Source organism: Notothenia rossii (genome assembly GCF_949606895.1).
Source record: "Notothenia rossii genome assembly, chromosome: 7".
NCBI lineage: Eukaryota > Metazoa > Chordata > Actinopteri > Perciformes > Nototheniidae > Notothenia > Notothenia rossii.
Genome location: NC_136905.1, coordinates 76,081,968 through 76,103,316, shown reverse-complemented (window position 1 = coordinate 76,103,316; position 21,349 = coordinate 76,081,968). Strand labels below are relative to the sequence as shown.

Genomic DNA, 21,349 nt, shown 5'->3' with positions numbered 1-21,349 from the left:
TGCCAAGTATCTGGCTTGAACTAGCATCACAGAGCAGCACACTGAGTTTACATGGATGTTTCCTTCTGCACTTTGTTTCTTGCGACAACAGGGCATGTTTGTTTTTTTCTTTTAGGGAATTGTTTTGTTGAAGCTGTTGTTTGCCTGTGGGAAAATTAATCATAAGAAATGACTCTGCAGATAGAGCCATAAGAAATGAATGCAACTGATTATTTAATGTTGTTTTTATAGGCAATAATTTAAGCTTTGTTTGTTCCAGGTTTAATATGTGCAATAAGTTATTTTCAATAAGTTTTGCAATAAACATTGAACCAGTCCGGCCCTCGACTAGTACCCATTTTTTTATTTTGGCCCACTGTGTATTTGAGTTTGACACCCCTGTGACATGTTTACATCCTTTAATGTTCAAACAGCTCTTTATTGTTCTCATACTGCCTGGGCTGCAGCACCTCTTTTCACCCTCTGTCTGAAACCAGAGCCTAGTCTGCTCTGATTGGTTAGCTGGACGGCTCTGTTGTGATTGGTCAACCGCTTAGAGATGTCCCGCCTCTTTGCCTATCACGTACAATAAAATCCAAGTGTTACATACTGATGTCACTATGTCCCAGAAGTAAACAGATAAGTCGAATGGAGGTGTCTCAGAAACTCCCTCTGTAGGGAACACAGGGATTTTACCCTTTGCAGACCATTAACATGCACAAAACCCTATAGAACACACGAGAGGAAAGAGAAACCCCCCAAATCACAATAGGGCCTCTTTAATACTTTGCAGAGAGGGTGGAAGGTTCTTGGTGTAAATGCAATTTGTTTGCATGTGTTCAAGCCTGTTGAAGACAAACAGGGTCAAGTACTCTTTATTTCCTACAGAGAAATATTCTTCTAACGTGTCCTTTGACTTTGTCCTGCAGGTTACCTGGTCCCGGTGCTGTGCGTGGTCTTCAGCCTCCTCTGGATCTTCTGCATCGTTGTTTGCGTTTGGTGGACGCGCAAGAGGAAGAAAGAGCGCGAGAGAGCGTCCCGATCCGAGGACACGACGGTCAACAACCGGCTGGAGCCGCCGCGGAGCAGCGCCCCCAAGGACAACCGCGACAAAGACATTCAGTACGAATGCAAGAAACTGATGGTCCCGTGCGACGGGGCCGAGGGCGAGGAGGAAGGGGAGCAGGAGGGGGAGCAGGAGGAAGACGAGGAGCTGGGCATGGGGGAGAAGTGTCCTGCTCTAAAATGCCCCACAGCGGGGGCGCAGGACAAGGGGCTGACGGGGAAGGGAGGGGTCGTCTGCACGTCTCGCAGCGCTCCGGTCAAGGCGCCGCACCGGACAGTGTACAGCCGCAAAGACAACCGCTGTAAAAACCTGAACCCAGCACAGCTCGGCGAGGACATTAAAGAACACTATGTATGAACACCAGGAAACACTGCAATGTCTTCAGAGACTTTTAGACTCTTAAAAGCACCAAAAGTGAAGATTACAGATGCTTTAATTTTCTATTTTTGTTTGTCACACCTTATTTAACTCCTTTGTCTGCCGCACGGAGGCTTATTTTACCAAAAAACAAACCAAAAAAAAACAGAAAAAAAACAACGAAAAAAGACTCGGAAAATAAACATCACAGCTTCTTCTGGATTTTGTCACCACTCTGTTGGAATCAAGGTGAATTTTCTTTTCACAGGTCCTGATTTTGTTTGTTTGTTGAAAAACTGTTTTCCACTCATCAGAAGTGACGCTTCCCTTTCTCTTTCGTTTAAACCTCGGAGATTTAACAGATCATCGGCTGGCAGCTGTTAACATTATTTTAATGTTTGGTGCTTTCGGCTCCTGTCTGCCTTAGCCCACACCTGCGGGCCTTTTCTACACCGTCTTCATATCATTGTCTTTTTATAAAACAAAACTAAGAAAAAAAAGATTCTAAATACTTTTAAGTCTGAAAGTTGGCACAGAGAATCCACTGTATCATACCTGGCATGAGCATTTCTTTGTTTACATTCATAAACATCTTTTCCATTTCGTGTTAAGACTTCTTACGTATATCCTTTTTAATAATGATGTCATTGCCTTCTGCCGGTCTCCATAATGTTTCAGTTTGCTTTGGTAGAAAAGTGCCTTCAGCCCTATTTTTTTTCTTCTATAGATGTTATGCAGAATTGAAATACATTTAAAGGGAAAGATGTCCTAGTTACAGCTCTCTAACGCAGTAAAAGTTATTTTCTTTGCGATGTACAAATGTAAATATGAAGAAATGGCTGTGTATATTTGAATTCAGTAACTTAAGTGATGCTTTGTATCATAGTTATTCTAACTTTTTTTTTTTTCCGTGGTTGTTTTTTTTAATGATGTCATTCCGTTTCTGAGTGTCTGTTGACTCTACGAAAGGTTTTATACAGATTTTCGGACCGTGTCCAGGGTCCCGTTGAATCAAGAAAATCAGTCTGAAAAGAAAACAGATCATGATTGTTTGTCTGTCTGTGTTATGGTTATTTGTTACAGCTGTTGAGAACACAAATACAGAGTTTGTTAAGCGTGTCACTATCATTGTGAGAGGTTGTCAGGATCTGAGTGGGGTTCGCTAAAGAGCTGATAAAGCTCGGTGTCAGTCAACTTTTGGAAATTCCTTTCAATTCATTAGAAACTTGTTTTAACCCCTTAAATCAGAATTCCCCTTAAACTGCAGGATTCACTTTTCTATAACAGCTATTTATGTTTTAGGTTTCTGAAAGTCCTTACAACTACAAATGTCTTATGGGCCACCCTTCATTCAATAATCCACCTCTTTAAACCATTTCATTCTTATTAAACCGTCAGAAATATAAATATAAATGTTACTAATTTCAACGTTTTTTCAAACGTTCAAAAAATGATGCTTTAGCTGCTACCACTGAGATTTCTTTGGAAAATACTGTTGGTCTTTTCCACTTTTCAAGCTATGTTCACATCCTATGACTGTGTAAATAATTATTAACACTCTGTTAGCATCCGGTTCAAAGCAACAGCCAACAGGCCAAATTTCACGTTCTCTTTTAACTATTTTTATTTTAAAATGAAGAACGCTAACGGCCTTTCCAAAAGGGTAGAATATCAATCATTTCTTTGGCTTTGAAATTATGCTTAATTGCAGAAATTGAACTGGTTTGTTTCTGCACTTTTTTGTCCAAATCTACGATGTAAAGAGACTAGCTTTGTCCAAGATGACTCCCTCCTTTAATTATTTGACACCAACTGTTCCATAGTGATATATTGAACACATTTCAGATACGTTTTTTTGATTTTGTGTGAAGCGGTTCTTTTTTTCAAGAGACACATTTAACACCCGTTTAAAGCTTAGAGCTCTGCTTCAAGTCGCCTATTTCATTTTATGTTTCCATTTTAGGACTCCAAAAGACACAAGAACACTAAAGTAGCCCTGTGCAGGATATTCAGTTCTTAAACCGGGCGCTGATGCATCTGTTTTCTATTTTCAATCCACTCTTACGGGTCACAGGGTCCAAACAACGTAAAAGCACTGCTGCCAATCTCTCTCTTCTTAAGCCTGCTCGTACTTCAGTTATAAATTCACTATTTTACAGTCTGTTGACAGTGGAGATGCCACGCAGGGCAGCGGGGTGTTTAGTGAGTATGAAAACCCTTGTTTTGCCACGCCCCCCCACCCCTACTTAAGTGCCCTATTGCACGACACTGAACCCCCATCACTGACAAATCAGAAGGTGTGAGGTTTTGAATGGACTCGCAGTGGATGAGTGTGAATCCTTAATGTTACTCCCTGTTAAGCCCCGCCTCTCCTTCTGTTTGTATTATGGTCTAATGAAGGGAACAAGTTGTGTTGTTGTTGTTGATGTTGTTGACTGTTGTGCTTGTCGTCCTATGTTTGTAAAGAGTCTGTTTCTGCACTAAGAACACACAGGAGAAGAGAAACTTTAAAATTAAAATAAGTCAAATGTTGTCACTACATTATGTTTTATGATTTTGTTACAAATCTGATGCAAATCACGTAAAACCCAAATTCATATTCTGTTGGTAAATCTTCTGAATGGGCAGAACATTGTAATTATTTTGTACAAAATTTGGTAAAAGTCTTGGTTTGTTAGTGGAATTTTTTTTTGTTTGTTCTTAGAACAACCCTATTATTTATTAAAGTATTTTATACCAAGTTCATTTAGCTTTGTCTCGTTGTTTGTGTTAACATATTTGAGAACAATGTTTATTTTGCAACTGACCCTTCACAAAGCTCCGCCCCCTTAGTTACTGTTGCTATTCCGACCAAGATTTCTTTAGAACTTTGTATGCCATTGCCGATGGCAATGATAACTGTGGCAGATTTATCTTTATAAATGTGTGACCACCTTTTTCCTACAAAGATGGTCACATTTAAGCTAGTTTTCTAGTACGCTATAGCCAGTTAGCCCGCTAGATGATTACCATTAAGTCCACAATGTGTTGGAAAACTCCTGCTGACTTGAAAGAAAATCAAAACCCAGGAAAAATGTAATTGTTACATATACATGATATAACTCGGCATGCTTTTAGAAAATGAAAAAGGACAACATTGTAATTTAGATGAACAAGTATGGCTAGGATTAGTTTATGTTCATTTGTAGTGTCACAACATATTACTTTTACATTAGAGAAGGTTTTTAGGAGTATCTAATAAGGCTGGCCACGTCCTGTCAGATTTAATAAAGAGCAGAGAAGATAACTTTGAAGTGTTTGATTAAAGAAATGTTTGTTCACAAAAATTACTCGGTATATCAGAGGCTTTGGATTTGAAATGAGATATCCAGCTTTTGTAAAAAATGTAAAAAGTCTCATTTAGTATTTGATCATAATGTATTTTTTTAATTTTAAGATGGAAATGTATCAGTTTGAAAATGTAGTCTTAACACTCTTTACACTCTCTAAAAGCCCCTCCACCACCTCACTGCCTCCCGCCTCGTTTAGCGGCAGTCCAATGAGGTGAGTCCTTGGCGGGCCTCCATCTGCCCTAATGACACTGTGGGAAATGATTAACATTAGCCCGCTCTGCATGGAAGCCTTCCAGCAGCTGTGTCGGACATCCATAATGCTTGGCGGGACGTTATGTGTCGTGCTGTGTGTTCATTAACCCGGCAGTTTTGGGAAGAATGGGAAACGTGTCTGGAATCCTGGACGGATCGCCGCTCGGGTCACATGCACTAACAAAACACACGACTGCTGACCTACTTGGAAAGAAGTACAATGAAGGAGAAGGAGATGGATGGTATAGTAGAAGGAGGACGGGCCAATGGTGGCATGATGGTTGCTTGTCATACTACAATGCAGCGTGTAAGCTGAAACCAGATTCCTCCAGGAGCTGCTTATAGTGAAGGCTGCTGGTTTTCCATGCTGCATGTTGGGCTTCATCATGATTCATGTCGCACTGTCGCAGTGTCAGAGAGTGTGGGGGGCTTTGGATCTGAGCGTTACAATGAAACAGTCCTGGATAAAGTAGAAGCTGCAAAACATTGTGTCTGAAAAGTTTATTTTTTTTGTCATTAAAATAGAAGTTCCGGTAGAAGCTATTCTGAACCTTAGAAGGAAATTAAAAATAAGTGAAACCAATTGTCAAAGGATTTCCGTTGTTTCCATTTCCATTTATTCTGAACACTTGAAGAACTCCTTGTCCATGTTGGGGCATCTTCAATTTAATGAAATCTGGGAAAACTATTAAAATTACTTTCCGTCAACAAAAACATTACCAGTTTGCTACCCTGGCTCCAAAATTGTGTGAAATGCTCCCCATTGACATCATGAGCGCAGCAAGTCTACACATATTCTGACAGAAACTGATAACTCACCAGTCTAGATTTGGTCTTTTGGTGCCTCAAATTGTGTTGTGTTTACCAGCCCATTAGAATGACCAACATATGTTGCATTTATCTTTGTTTATTTAAACCCATCTGTGGTTGACTACCTTTCATTCTTAAAGGTCCCATGTCATGGCCATTTCTACTGATCATAATTCCATTGTTGAGGTCTACTAGAATAGATTTATACTGTCAATTTTCCAAACTCACACTGTGCTCTGGTTCTGATGAGTCCACCACCGTTACAGCGGAAAATCTGTGATTATGTGTCACGATGGCATTAGCAACCTGCTGCGAGGAGCGGACAGTGTGAGCTGGGTTCATTTCCACTAGCACAATCCCCACAATGCTTTGCGCATGGACCAATTTCAAAAACTCTTGCGGAGAATGGCTGAACCGACGCAGGGCAGCACACATTTAAATGTAAGTATGTAGTGGCGTAGAACATGTGTTGGTAAATATATTACTTTGTTGCATTTGTTATTACCAAAAATGTGTTCCGTGAAAGTAAAGCAAGTTCATAATTAGATAGACATCGTCTGGTATTTATTTTCGGTACAGTTTATTTTGAAACCGTTAGAGAGAGTGGCACACTTGTTAGCCTGTTCCATTCTTCTTTGTTTTCCAAAGCCGTGGCTTGGAAGTATACTTGCTTCGTTTCTGAAGGAAGTGACTTGGAAGTATGCGACTACCAAGCCAGTATCCTCGCGATTAAGAAACGGCCCGAGTGTGGGTGAGCCACTATTTCAAGCATACTACGTCATCGAGTGCCGCCGAAGCACTGTTCCAATCTCCAGCTTACTTGGAATTCTACCGAGCCCGGTGTAGGTATCGTGGCCGTTTGTCAATCTCGAGGATGCTGGGTAGTCGCGTACTTCCAAGTCACTTCCTTCAGAAAACGAAGCAAGTGTACTTCCAAGCCATGGCTTCGGAAAACGAAGAAGAATGGAACAGGCTAACAAGTGTGCCACTCTCTCTAACGGTTTCAACATAAACTGTACCGAAAATAAATACCTCATGAACTTGCTTTACTTTCATGGAACACATTTTTGGTGATAACATGTAACAAAGTAACATATTTACCAACACATGTTCTACGTCACGACATACTTACATTTAAATGTGTGCTGCGTCGGTTCAGCCATTCTTCGCAAGGGTTTTTGAAATTGGTCCGTGTGCAAAACACTGTGGGGATTTTAAGGACGCGAAGTCTACCCATGTGCAGCCTCGACATTTCCCCCAAATCAAGGACGCGGCCTCGGTGGAATTCCAAGTATGCTGGAGATTGGAACAGTCCTTCGGCGGCACTTGATGACGTAGCATCCTTGAAATATTGGCTTGGAAACCAGTATCCTCGAGATTGAGAAACGGCCTGTGTGTGCGTGTGTGTGTGTGTGTGTGTGTGTGTGTGTGTGTGTGTGTGTGTGTGTGCGTGTGCGTGTGCGTGTGTGTGTGTGTGTGTGGAGCTCCACGGATTGGTGGAGAGAGAAAAAAGAGAAATCTCCAACGAGGCATTCTGGGGCAGCATAGACAGGTATTTTCTGTGTTAAGAGTTGTACTCGCTACAAGGTGTACTTTGAAGGTTTGTGACTTTGCAGACCGTTTACATGCATAAAAACCTTCATAACACGCAAGGGGACGGGTAATAACTGGAAAAGCATGACATGGACCTTTAAACAAGACGTTGGAATGCAAAAACACACAATTCATCATTCTTTACAAGAAATAGGGCCATCAGTCTTTCTGTCTCAAACCACAGATTGCAACAAAAAAAACTCAATTTGAAAGCTGCATTTAGCTCATGCGTGTGTCAGCCATTGGCTGCATTAGCTATCAATCAATCCTGTCACCATCTTCCATTGGCTAGGCACATAGCATGGTTAGCCAATGAGCATCGAAACTCTCCAAATGGTGACATTCAAGAGACGTTTTCAGGAAGTGACTTTTTTATTGATATTTTTGCGAAAAGAACAATGTAAACAACATAGCAGAGGCTTGCATTAAAACCTAAGATGTGGAGGAAGCTGCAGCGGCACTTTAGTGAGTTTTTGGTGGAGTTTCAATGTCAAATAGTTTGTTGTTTTTAAAAGGCCACCACATGGAAAACTTCTCAGTGTGAGAGCATGAAGTAGTGAGATTTTTTTCCAGATAAAGAGGATGAGTGTTGGCCATAGACTGTGGTGTTGGCGCTTTATAGTTAGCCAACCTTGTGTTTATAAAGTCCATGTGTGATACTGTTGGCTGAAACTGTTGTAATTCCATTTGTATTAAAGTTTTATTATCAGCTTAGTGAAGCTTGATTATTAGTTAGACACACCTGTAGAAATCACACTACTACTGCTTTGTTGACACTGTTTAATTAAATTCATTTTATAGTCATGTTAATCGTGTCCAACTCTTGTGTCTTTCTGACATTTTTAGTAGCGGTCATCTGGAAACCTGGACTCAGACAATGCAGATTTTACCTCCAAAGATGAAGAAGGTAAATTGATTGATGATGGACTGCTGTTTTATTTGTCATCGTGTACAGACATACACTTAAGATTGTGTTCATTAAATGTATTTCATGTGACTATTATTTCTGCATATTTGTGCACATTGTTGATATTCAACTTGTCAAGAAATCATAGATGCCAAATACTTGATTGTGCTGTTTTCTGAGACCTAAATTATAATAAATGTATAGAAAAATGTTGAGTCTTATGTGACATAAAGACTAAGTATAGGTATAATAAAAGAAAAAGAAAAGATTTCCGCCAAAGGAAACTCCACAATAAGCTTAAAATAAGCCACAGCGTCTTCTTAATAGACTTGTCACAGTTTACAACACAGTGTAGCATTAAAGACAAACGTTTAACATTATGATCTGTTCAGTTAAGTATCCTGTCGCCTCTATGTCAAATGTCACCATCATAAATCCAGCGCCCCGCTCGGACAGCACTAAAGCTTCATGACAGAACATCACGGCTTCACGGTCCATTTGATGTTCGTCCTCTTGGATCATTTGAATGACCAACACAATGCGGTCTCCACGGTGATGTGATGGTTTAGCTTGATGTTTAACAGAAAGTCTCACATCTTCTGGCTCCAAACAGACGAGGCACTGTGGCGGATAATCTGCTGAAGATGGACGGCTGCCATGCCGCCGTCTCCAGGAGCCGTGGAGCCATCAGTTCCAGGTAAGAGGAGCAGAGACACTGAGATGGATGGATCTCACAGAGCAGGGACTTTTAAGGTCAACATCCTGGTGGCTGCACAGTAAATCTGAAGCTATCACCTTACTTATGGTCCTATTTTATAGACAAAAATAGGAATGCAAAGTCATTTACTAGCTTCTCAACTCCATTTAAGATAAAGCTGAGATGAAGTTTGATTTGAAAAACTAAAAATGCCTATCTTCAACCAGAATTTCAGTTTTGCGTGCAGAAATATCATTTTACATGTTCAGAAAGACCAGGAAATGTCCTGCAAATGAAAAAAAACTGTTTTCTAGTTGAATATTTTCCATGTTGCATCTCGACTTGATACGGGTAAATCAAATAAGTTACTTGCCAGTGGCGTGCACAGATTGAGATCATATCTTTACTCTTTTACCACCAAACTCCAGTTATTTAATTTAAACTACCTTTTTGTCCAACAAAAGTGCAAATTAAATCGAATGAAATGGTGCTTTTTGGTATCCGATTGTGGTGATACACCAATCGAAGGAAACATAAATATCATAATTACACCTAAAATATTAAACTGAAATAGATCTGTTGGAGTCTACCCGAGCAGTGATAGCCTTTTTGAAATCTGAGGAATGCCCCGACCTGCTGCTGTGTCGCAGCTCAGATTTTAAACGCAGTGACCAGGATACAATGAAACTGGGAGGCTCAATGAATCCCCAGCAGCCTCCTGCTTCTCTCACTCACAGTCCACTCAGTCCACACACACACCTGTTTTCATTGGATCACAAGCAGTGAGCTTTAGTCTCACACACTCGACTCGAGCGATGATGAAATACTGCTGCAACCTCTGCTGCTGTCCAGCTCCCTGTGAGTCTGTGGAGAGACCACGTCTCCCAATAATGTTTCCACTTAAAGTCCATTTTAATTTCAATTAGGACTTTTAGTTAGCATGGGTTGTCAAGTTGGTGAAGATGTTTCTTTATGTGCATGTTCTTTTGGCACATTTGTGTTTTCTTTTAAACTGCAGCAAGTTTTTCCTAATGCTTTTACACCTGTCGGCCACCGTAGTAATCTCCCTGCATCGACATGAACTAAACAAACTCTGAGTCTGAACCAGAGACATTTTCTCTTTGATAAAGTCAGGCTAGAATCAGATCAAAGTGTTGATGATTTCAAGGTTCAAGGCTTTTATTGTCATTTGTACATAGCTACAGTGTAGTTATGACAATTACAATCTTAGGTCACAGTGCAACACAATAAACAGATCAAATAGTGCAAGTATAATACAAATAAAACGGAATATAATAGAAATAGTACAAGAATAATCTATATACAAGTAATTGGAATATTGATATATAAGTTGCAAACAGATGAATGTTATGCATGTTCTTTCAAAAGTGCAGGTGCTTAACATTCTTATGGCCTGTGGGATGAAACTGTCCCTCAGGGCGGTGCAGCTGCCATACCAGGCAATATTGTGGCTAACATGAGTTAGATGTTATCTTTACAGTACTGTACTTTGATTGTGTCCACAAATATGATTGTTGTAACAGCATGATGACATAAACTGAATCACTTGTGCACACATTTGACTATCTGTAGTGCCTACCAGCCCCACAAACTGAAATTATACTGTCGGTTTAAGTCTTATATTTTTATTTTGCACCAAAGCGATCTTTGATATTGTTCTGACATATTTCACTCTGTTCCTATGTTTATTAGTGACATTCAAGACTTTGATTTATTACATTTTTCACCTCAATTATCTTCCAATGGATTGCACCTGTGGGCTCAATATTGCTCCAAACATTTGTACCTGCCCTTAAGGAGTGCTATCCCTGGTTTAGAGAATAGAACCTGCTCAGGTTTCCGAAGTTGGCAGATGATTTGCGACCCTGACAAAAATAAATCTTTGCGATAAAACCCTCATCACCCGGACCCTAATGAACCAATCTGACATGTTGGAAGCTGTTGAAGCCTCTGTCGTTCTGGAGCATGTTTCAAGAGGGGAGGGGAGGGGAGGGGGGGGGGGTTAGCACATGGATCAGGAGACAGGGAGGAGGCAGGAATGCCCTGCGGAGCTCCTGAGGACAGCAGGAGAGCCGGATTCCTTCTCGGAGCGACCACGCCTCGGCCTCTCAGCTGGCGGAGCGCCCTCCTCCCGGGGTTAGGGCCGAGTCCACATGTTCAAACGGAGATGAAAGGCCCCCGGTAGGAAGGTTGTCGGTGTCAACACCAACCGCCTGCCAAGTAAGCCCTGCTTCGCACCGCTCTCCCAGATGTTCCTGACACTGAATATTCTGCTGTTCGCCGCTCCCCAGGGACCAGGGACCTCCGCCTGACCCCTGCACATCAAAGTGTGGAGGAGGACTCAAAACAATGAGCACTTCCACAGAGGGAAGGAGAGTGCAGAAAGAGGGAATCAAGGATTTAGTAGGGTAAGAAGTGGGTTGGGTGCCTCATCAAAATAGCTGATGTTAATGTCCTGTGGGTATGTAATCAGGGAGAATAGAAAGGGCTAACGCACACTTTGAGCAAACACCGGCATCCTTCTGCTAACAGTTTCATTCATACTGTACTGTACATACATGCTTCACTGTACATACTGTAATGTATACACATGATGAGTGATTGATTCCCTGTTCATTTCAACACGGTACGAGAGTGGTGTTGAAAGTTTTCATATCTTCAAGTAAAAGTAAAAATACCACAACGTGAATTCAAAGATTTACATGCAAAGGTCCTGCATGCAAATTTTAGTAGGGCCTAAAAGTCATTTTCTTTCAGTGGGATAAAGAATATTAGAATATGGTCACTGATGCATTTACATGTAAGCAGCATTTTCATGTTCTACTGTATGTACCTTCTCAAAGGCCTTATTGTAATATGCACAGTAACTACAGTGTAGACATGGCAATGAACAACGTAAGTCCCGAGCTCCTCCAACAATGCATAGGACATAAAACAAATAAGAAAAATAAATGCTGTAAGAAGAAACAGAGTAGAATACATTTGTGCAGATTATGTTGCATTGTGATTTTCTTGCAGCACATTGCTATTTGTTCTAATTGCAACGCATGTGATGTCAAATAATTGAAAATTATTCTTCGTTTGGAAAGAATGAAAAATGAAATTGCTTGATAGAAAATATGGGTTATCACATTTAATTTACTGCATAATCACATGCCCAGCACACCTTTTGTCTGATCAAAGGGACGTTTTCCAACAGGAGACAGAGAGTAAGATTTGACCTTGATGACCTCCTTCTGTTTTTGATCCAAACATGGAGACAGAAGATATTTGTGTAAGTAAGCAATAGGAACAAGTCATTAAGACGCACATGGCGTTCAGTCAGAATACAGAGAAATACTTTGAGTCATTTCATTGCCTTTTGAATTCGTAAGAGTTTGATGCGGCACGCCTGGCTCGCATGCACACCACCCGAGGCTACACATTTATAGACAAGCCTCAACTGAGAGAGGAACGCCTTAAGTCCCAACATCATCCACCCATTCATCTCCACAAATGGACTGGATCGTGTCAGAGTTTTAGTGCACACTCCTAATGAAAGCTGTGGAGACGCCTGTACAGGAAGGAGAAGAGTGGAGCTCATTGTGATGCTGTAAAACGCATTATGTTCATATGCTTACACAGTGCGTGCCACACACTTAATTTATCAAATGATGTCGGCCTGTACGTTTTTCATTTTGTTAGAAAGATAGCCTGGAGGGAAAGAAGAGGTTTGACTGGGGTTGTTGCTCGCTGTGGTTTCTGCACTCGCACGTAAAGACGCCTATATTCTAAACACGCAATTTAAATCAAATACTGCAATTTAAATATAACTATGTTAAACATATGTTAAAACAGAGTTACATATTTTTACAAGATTTAAAGATTTGACTAAATATGTGCATATGAGATACTAGTGTATTTATACTGTTTAACATATACAGATTGACTTTAGGATGTCATGCACATATTTAACCCCAAAAAATTAACTACTATTTTTATATACAATTCTAATTAATACAACCATTTCAAATGAAACGCATTTTAAAAACAGTTTTAGCTCTTTAGATTTCATAAATTGTATCTATGTAAATCAATATATGAAAAATATTTAGAGGAAATTGACACAATAACTAACATTGACAACAAATATAGAAAATGGTAAAGTACTATAAACATTTACATTATTCTATTCTATGGGCATGTCAAATATTAGTCAAATAATATCTATAAGAGTATGAACATTTACAGTGTATGTACATACAGTATCAACCAATATTATTAAATTATATATTTTAAGTATGTTTATTATTCAGAACAGCAGTGTGAACCAGACCTGACTTTCTGACCTTTCACTCCCCTCTCTTTTAGCTTGGACATCACACACACACACACACACACACACACACACACACACACACACACACACACACACACACACACACACACACACACACACACACACACACACACACACACACACACACACACACACCTCACGTCATGCCATCAGCACGCTGTGAGGTGGAGGCTTTTGGTGAGGCAGCGTGATGGAGCCCTGTGTCATCAGTCGGCCGGAGGTGCAACAATAAGGCTTTAATGCGTGATTAAGTCCCGAATCAGCTCTCATTATGAGTGAGCATGTCAATCGTGAGTGCAGCGCGGCTCCCTTTCAGAAACTGAACCCTGGATCCAAATCCCCCCCCCTTGAACTCACACAGTGGCTCTGCTGCTGCTTTCAGTCTCTTTGCATCTTTTACTTTGTTGTTAGCACCAGTTTTCCTGTCTGCTTGTCTCGTATTTTTGCCCATCAGAGGTGTTGCTTCTTCTCTTTTATCTCATTGAATCTTCTCCAAAGTGAAACACTACACTTACCTGTGTCTTCCTGAATTTTCCTCTTGGGGTACTTTTGACTTGTAGTACCAGTCGCCTCTGATGTGTCTTTCTTTGCTTCCTCTCCACTCTTGTCTTACTCACACTTACATCAGACTCCATCTCTCTCCACAAAAACTGCAGGATTCAATTTGTGACCGACTTTATATTCTGCCCACTCCTCCCTGGGCACATTTAACTTTTAGCACCTGATGCTACCCGTCAGTTGACTCCACAGGCGATGTTTGCAGTGCCATAGTTTGATATGTTGAAAGGGTGAGGGATTTATTTGATACCAGGCCATTCATCAGAATCCTCCCCCACTGCCCTCGGGATTTTAGAGTAGCTGAAATCAAACATGTTGAGGTCTGTCTGTTTCAGGGAGCCGACAGAAACCAAAGAGAGTTTTTAATGGAGGAAAGTTAGCTTAAAGCCGCTGTCAGCTGACAACACTGTCCCTGCAGTTTTTATGATTTTTTAGCATGCTTCTGCTTGAATTTAAGGATTAATAGTTCATCTTTGGTTTGAGGAAGTGTCACAACCCATGGGCTGGTAAAGCCCTTTTAATAGCTCTTTCCAAATATTTGACAGTTTTACTGTTTGGCTGTCAATACAAAAGTAAGTCTTCAGATTGCAGGTTTAGAAATTGTATATTCAACTACAAGGAGGTCTAGAGAAAATAGACCTGAGGATTCTTCCGGATTACACTAAAAGGCCTTTTTCTAATCACCAGCACATGTTTAATTCTATTTAGGTTTATTCCCTGATCCCATTTGACTGAAGCCTCCGAGCATGATACAGAGGTCTTAACCATTTGCATGCATGATGTGACTGTCAGCACACATGCAACACGCACACAAACATTTATTTTATGATAAACATGAGGTTTACGATGATTACCATATGAGATGCAGTCCCTCTGTTGTCCATCTGTGACACACAGTAAACACACAGGCAGATCTCCCAATGCTGTACTACACTAATACCCACAGTGGAGTAGTACTAAAAAATGCTAAGCACAGTACAGTGTCAGGATGTATTAAAGGGGCCCTATAATGCTTATTTTCAGGTTCATAATTATATTTTGTGCCTCTACTTTGACATGTTTACATGCTTTAATGTTTTAACTGCTTTACAAGCTTGGTTAGCTGGCCAGCTCTGTTGTGATTGGTTACCCGCTTAGAGATGTCCCGCCCCTTAATCTGTTAAACCCGGGAGCCCCCGCCCCCGGGGCAACAAGCAACATCTTGCAAGCAGAGGCGTCATAAGGGGGTGAAAAGTTAGGACGATTCTAAGGGCCCGTGATTGACAGGGGCCCCAAACATTTTTAGAACATTAAGAAAAAATGTTTATGTAACCTTTCATCAATCATCATTAATTAACATTAATATAACGTCATATTGATGATGTACTCACTAAACATACAATTCATTTAACTTTTTTTCTTCCAAAAGTTAATTAAACAAAGCCTCTGTACACCCCTCTCTATTTACATGTAATGGTTTGGTCCTGTCTCCAAACACTGTGCGGCACCGGCCCTTTCTAGCAGAGTGTGAGAGCATGTGAGGAGCAGGGATGCTAGTACTTACATGTGTACGATGTCTCAACGACTCACAAAGTCAGCCTTTCAAGAAAGAAAAGAAAGGAGAGAAAGACAAGAGAGAGGGACTAAAGGGCGACAGTATGTCACCCAGTTTTTCAAAAGAAAAGGTGGGTGTGGTCCATGAGTGGTGGAAATTAGTCTGTTAGCTAAGCGTAGTCCATTGTAAATAATAATTGTAATGTTTTGCTGACATTAAAGGTGGGGTACGTTTGAGAGACCGGCTCGAGATACACTTTCTGTTATATTCCATTGAATGCTCTTAACATCCTGATAGCAATGAATATCTTAAAAAAAAAAAAAAAAGTCATCTGTGGAAGCCGTAGTACTGTAAAAAGCACGACCAATCATCTGAGCCGGCCCGGCTAAAATAACTGGATGGCCTACCTGCCTGTCAGTCTTCCATCTGTGTACAAACTTATCTCGTGCCCTCATTGATCATGTGCGCGTTCATGTGTGTTGGAGGAGGGGCTCTGTGAGGAAGTAGCAGATTTTCTCCGGTTGTGTATTTTCAAATTCTAGCGCACTCGAGCTGGTTTCTCCAAAATTACCTACCCCACCTTTAAGTAGTGTTAATATCTTCACCGAAAATTCAGAGGTTTTTAATTTCACTGCTCTTTTAGCTGACATTTAATAAATGCAGGTACATTTTTTGCAGCTATTCATACTAAATCAGTTGTCCCTCCCCTGGTGCCAGGACCAACAGATCCATATTTAGGCTCCGCAGCCCTGTCCCCCCATAAGGCCTTGCAGTCTTGCCATGCTGTCCATTGAAATCCAGTTGGCTAGAAAGCTGGACTTCAAGGACTTGATCAGTGACTTTGCCCGTAAGAAGTCTAGGCGCTGGGCTCTTGGTGAGTAAGGCTGAGCCAGGGCTCGTAATAACTGTTAAAGGGCGAGGCTATGGTAATGATATTGAATCACTACACACAAGATGCATGATGAGAAAAAGATTGAGAACAGGCTCTGATTTAGCACCACCATCAGGCCTTTTCATTTCCGTTTTGTTGTCCGTTTACACTTTAATACCCGCTTATTTTGTAGTTGTATTAAATATGTATATTTAATTAAAAAATCTGCTGCTTGTTATTTATTTTTTTATAGCATTTTATAAATGATAATATTGGTGTTAATGTTCACTTTATTTTAATTTAAGAGGTCATGTATATTTAAAGTGGACCTATCATGCTATATTTTAATAATATAGTGTAGGTCCATACCTATATAAGGCATATTTCTACTTTTTATTTTTCAAAATACCAAACAGATCATGCATTTTAGCCATTCCTCATTTCGCTCAATTTAACACTGCCTTTGCATGGGCTGATTCTGTGAGAACAGCACCATCTACAGGCCTGGCATATGTACTACAGCGTCTTCAGCGCTTTCGAATGGCAATGTCCGTGGCTGTCTCCTCCTGATTGGTGGAGTTGGCCAAATAGCCGTAGCGCCACTTCTGTGACATCATAGAAGTGTTCAAATCTGGATCAGTCTGTATCAGATCCGTTGCAGCCCCTTTTTAAGAGATTTGGGTATGGAGGAAAATAGAGAGGGTTGTGTTTTCTGACATTTGGTGAGTTCCCTGGAACACCGGGGACACATATGCATGTATAAAAGACGTACAAAAGTGCATTTTGCATGATAGGTCACCTTTAAGTTATATTTATTTTGATGTTTGAATGTTCCATTCAAAAATGTTATTAAAAAGGCATGTACACCATAAAAGTTGACTATTGAGGTCTATTGTCAGGAATGTTAGTGTTATATCAAATAGTGAATTCTACTGCAGCAGAATGTTGCACGTCTGCACAGTGTTATATGTTCACAGCTCAGTGTCAGTAAATATTGTGCAGTTAGTATTGGAATACAAGATAGATGCAAGCCTGTACAGGTAGAGTTATTTAAAGCATAAATGAGTCGGTTGGGTTCTGGAGGTGTGGTTACAGCATTGTGTTTGGTTGGCGTGGCCTGGGCCTGGTGGTGGGGCCCCAATGTGATATCTTTTCATGGGGCCCAAAATCCCTGGCGGCGCCCCTGCTTGCAAGAAACAGCATCTGAGGCAGTGCATGAGTAATTTACAGATGGCCCTGAGCCCAATAGAGATTGCCCTGAAAAATGCGCGCGGACAAAATTACGCACGAAGGGTTTGGGGGGCATCCCCCTAGAACATTTAGATTTTTGCAGGTCTTAGATGCCGTATGGTGCATTCTCTAGACTGAATTATAAGATGAACCACCACAATATTATATTGTACAATTTCAATTTTATTCTTAATTTCACTTGTTTGTTAGTTCTTGTTTGTGTTTGCTCGCTTACATGCCCTGCATAGCTATAAGAAATACTTAAGTTGTTGGTCAAGACACTTTCCTCTGATGAAGGCAAATGCCTTCCCAGATGTAAAAAGGAGAAAACATTACATTCAGTTATAACTGCCAAAACAAACATTATTTACACTATTATGGCCCCTGTTAAAAATGTTTGTAATGTTATCTACTGTAAGTTGGTCGAACGAATGCCTCCTCATCCAGAAGCTGACCGAGCAGACCCGAGCAGCAGTCGAGAGGAGCCGAGCGCATCCGCGAAGCACACAAAATGGCGACGTCAGAGTTCCCGTTAGCCGGCAAATCTAAATCTCTTCGGTCAAAATGTCCGGTCAAAATAACTTAATGACAAGAAGAGTATGTGACAGACAAGAATAGTCAATTCTAATGTTTAACACTTAATGTGGAGAAAGAGATGTCCTGTATGGGTTGATTTTGCGTTGATCTGTTGGTAATGCCTCGGGGTTCCGGTGGGCATGTAAACAAATGCATAATGCTGCGCTATACTTTGTGGCCTCACCCAGTTGCATAGCAACACTTATTGTTTAGCTGTCTTTTAATAAGCAGGTAGTCAGCTAGAACTAGCTGGATCTGATCGATATGGACATAAACGCGAGTGAAGTCTAATCTGACGGGAGAGAGAGTCAGCTGCTGCTGACGAGTCGACACGCAGCTCTGCATGATCACATGCAGCGGTGAGCGGACAAAACACACACTTCAGGTTAGAATATCACACGTAGCTATTTTAATTACTTCTCAAACCACCTAATCTAGTTATAGATATGTTTAGTTTTACTGTCGGGTCACTCATTACTGGATCTGCGAGCTGCATGATACTGGCATAATTGCCCGATCGGGCAACCAGCAGGTGAGGCTTCATTGCCCGAGCTAAATACTAGATGGCCCCGGGCCATCGGGCGGTCGTTAATGTCGAGCCCTGGTCTGAGGGCTTGTTAACATTTAACAAACTATGAATGTGTCATACCCACTTAACGGGAAGAAACTCAGCTACCTGACGATATAAACCATTTTTACCGAAACAAAACACAAGTCTAACGCCAAGCCTCTGAATGAGCACTAAGCGAAAGAGTGCTCACGCACTTGGCACATAACTCACGGTATAAATATTTTATACTTCATCGGATCTGCACAAACTCAATATCATATGAAAGCTGAGCTTCCAGAGATTCCAATGGTATAAGTATCATCACTGTGCGACCAAAACTTGCAGCATCGAAAACCAGCAAAGACAACACACAACTTAACTTTACGTAGCCAAAACGGCAAATACGTCTTACCTTTGTTGTTTTCTGATCAAAGTTGTATTCAAGGGCATTAAAACGCAGATAAACTCTGCTGAAGGTTAATCCAATGTCTCTGTGTCCCTTTGAAATGATTACTGATAATCCATCATCATATTTATGGCAATAAGCCTAGTTTTCAGTTTTCAGAGCGTAACATAGCTTTCGGTTTGGGAAAACTGCATTCTCATCACTCTCACTCCTCAATGGTAACGTGTAGGTGGATTTAGGAACTTCCCCTCGATTATATTGGCTCCAACGGTTCAATAGTGTTGACAATCACCAAAATCGACCAATGGGTTCCAGAGATAGGACAAACAAATCAACGTAACACTGTAATATTACAGATCAACAACACTGATACGATTCTCATTTATTAATTTTACATACATACACTTTATTTATATAATCAAATCGATTTTTTGTTTGTTTTATCTGAGTGTTCCAGGGTATTCTCTGAATACCTTGAAGGCCCTGACGGTTCGCCACTGGGATTTCACTATAAGTGATGTTTTTTTTTGGACGGAAACTATCATTTACATTATGGGGGGGTTGGAGAGAAAACTCTCAGAGTGAACTAGGGGATTTTAATATTTTTCAGACCATATTCATGCACACACACCTTTACTGTATAATACACTACAGCAGAGAGAAAACCCTAAAAACCATAATAGGGCCAATCACACCAGAGCCGGTCAGCTAACCAATCAGAGCAGACTGAGTGGGCGCTGTGTAATGCAGTGCAGTGGAGACGTACGTACATGTCATAACTTCGGTGGTACCTTTGGTGAATCGTACCGATGATTCGGTGACGCTCAGGTATGAACATGGTGTTTGATTGGTGATGGGTTTGGCAAACCTCTTGAATATCCTGTGATTTTGTATCTTCGGTATGATTGAACACGTCATTGCCGAGGTTGAGTCTGCCAGACTGTCTTTGTAATCTTCCCCACAGGAAAAGCATCATGTTTGTTTCATCAGTTTAACCGATGATTCATTGGATTGTTGGTATACCATGAAAAGCTAACACTAAGGTGGGGTTCGACTCTTTGTTTTTTTTATTCTGAGAGGATTTAAAATGGCATCCGCACTCCTACAGTAGGCTTGCCAAGCTATTGTATAATCTATACTTCTGACCACAGCAGCTGTCAAAGTAGAGAGAAGTCGTGTATAAACATCGAACAACCTGACAGGGGAACACGTCCAGCACATACTTCTTCTCTTCAGTTCCTCAGCTTTGATGTCCCACAACAAAAATACCTGTGTTTTTCCACCCTGCTAGTGAAACCAAAGAGCTGAGCGGATTTTGGGAAGGTGGTCGAGGACGGGTTTCTGCTGACCTATACTTGGAAAAAGCCTTTGAACTGAACACCTCTTAGCAGGCGTGTTGTTGCGTACTGCTGCTGCTGCTGGATGGATGGAGGGTGGGATGGATGACTTGTCCTGAAAAGAGAGGGTCACTGCTCTCCAGAGGGAGCTGAGCTGAGAGGACAGCAGCTAAGTGGCTCCTGTGAAGAGGCCTTCAGACGTCCAGACGGAGGTTAATGGGCCACTTCACCTCTGAGTTTCCAGGTCAGATCTCAAGATAGACATCAGCTCCGTGACACAGACAAACCCCCCGACCCTCTTAAAGACAAGAGGGGTAGATGATACCTTTCTCTCAAAGACAGGAATGTTAAACCCTCTAAGACAACACCTTCCCATGAATGCATTTAAAATGGCATATAGTAGTATTGTACATTTTTCAAATTTAGACAACATAGACAATTGCAACACTTAAGATAACGACTAAAAACTAATGGTGGATAACTAAAGTTTGCACTTTTAACCAAATTCAACCCAAAATCAGCCAAATGTAATTTAGATAATTAACTTTATTTCAGAGAATCATGAGTGGAGTTTATCGAACATCCATTGAAACTCACAATTCTACATATATAAGGGTTTTTTTCAGTCCTAATAGAAAGGTGGCAGTCATCTTTTAATATAAAGTATTTTATTTTCAAGGATTTTTCTTTATCTAAAGGGGATATTTGGTCCATCTTTTGCCTGATATAGTATTCTCTTCCTCCCCTACCCTCCAAAATTGATTTTTGATTATTCTGCTATTGCCCTGTTAATAAATAACTCTCTGTCCCGGCTTCACCGACAATGCAAATGCACAAATCTATGGCAGGGTTGAATCACTTTTTATTTACATGCACCAACTTTTTTACACCATGTTTAATACCAAAGGACTCCTTTAACTTTATATGATGCTGC

General features: G+C 40.8%; 1 protein-coding gene and 1 long non-coding RNA gene across 7 annotated transcripts in view; both read left to right on the top strand.

Annotated features, from left to right (window-relative positions):
* The window catches only part of LOC307046294 (protein jagged-2-like), a 95,197-nt gene extending 91,050 nt beyond the window's left edge, over nt 1-4,147 (top strand). For all 6 annotated transcript variants that reach the window (XM_079692684.1, XM_079692682.1, XM_079692683.1 and 3 more), the window contains one exon: nt 909-4,147. In XM_079692684.1, the coding sequence (XP_079548810.1) occupies nt 909-1,402 (494 nt within the window). In that variant the 3' untranslated portion in view covers nt 1,403-4,147. The remainder of the gene's footprint in view (nt 1-908) is intronic.
* Nucleotides 4,148-7,730: 3,583 nt separating this feature from the next.
* LOC307046300 lies at nt 7,731-21,034 on the top strand. Its single transcript, XR_013810129.1, has 4 exons — nt 7,731-7,854; nt 8,236-8,296; nt 8,910-8,993; nt 20,370-21,034. It is a non-coding gene; the product is annotated as an uncharacterized lncRNA (long non-coding RNA).
* Nucleotides 21,035-21,349: the final 315 nt, after the last annotated feature.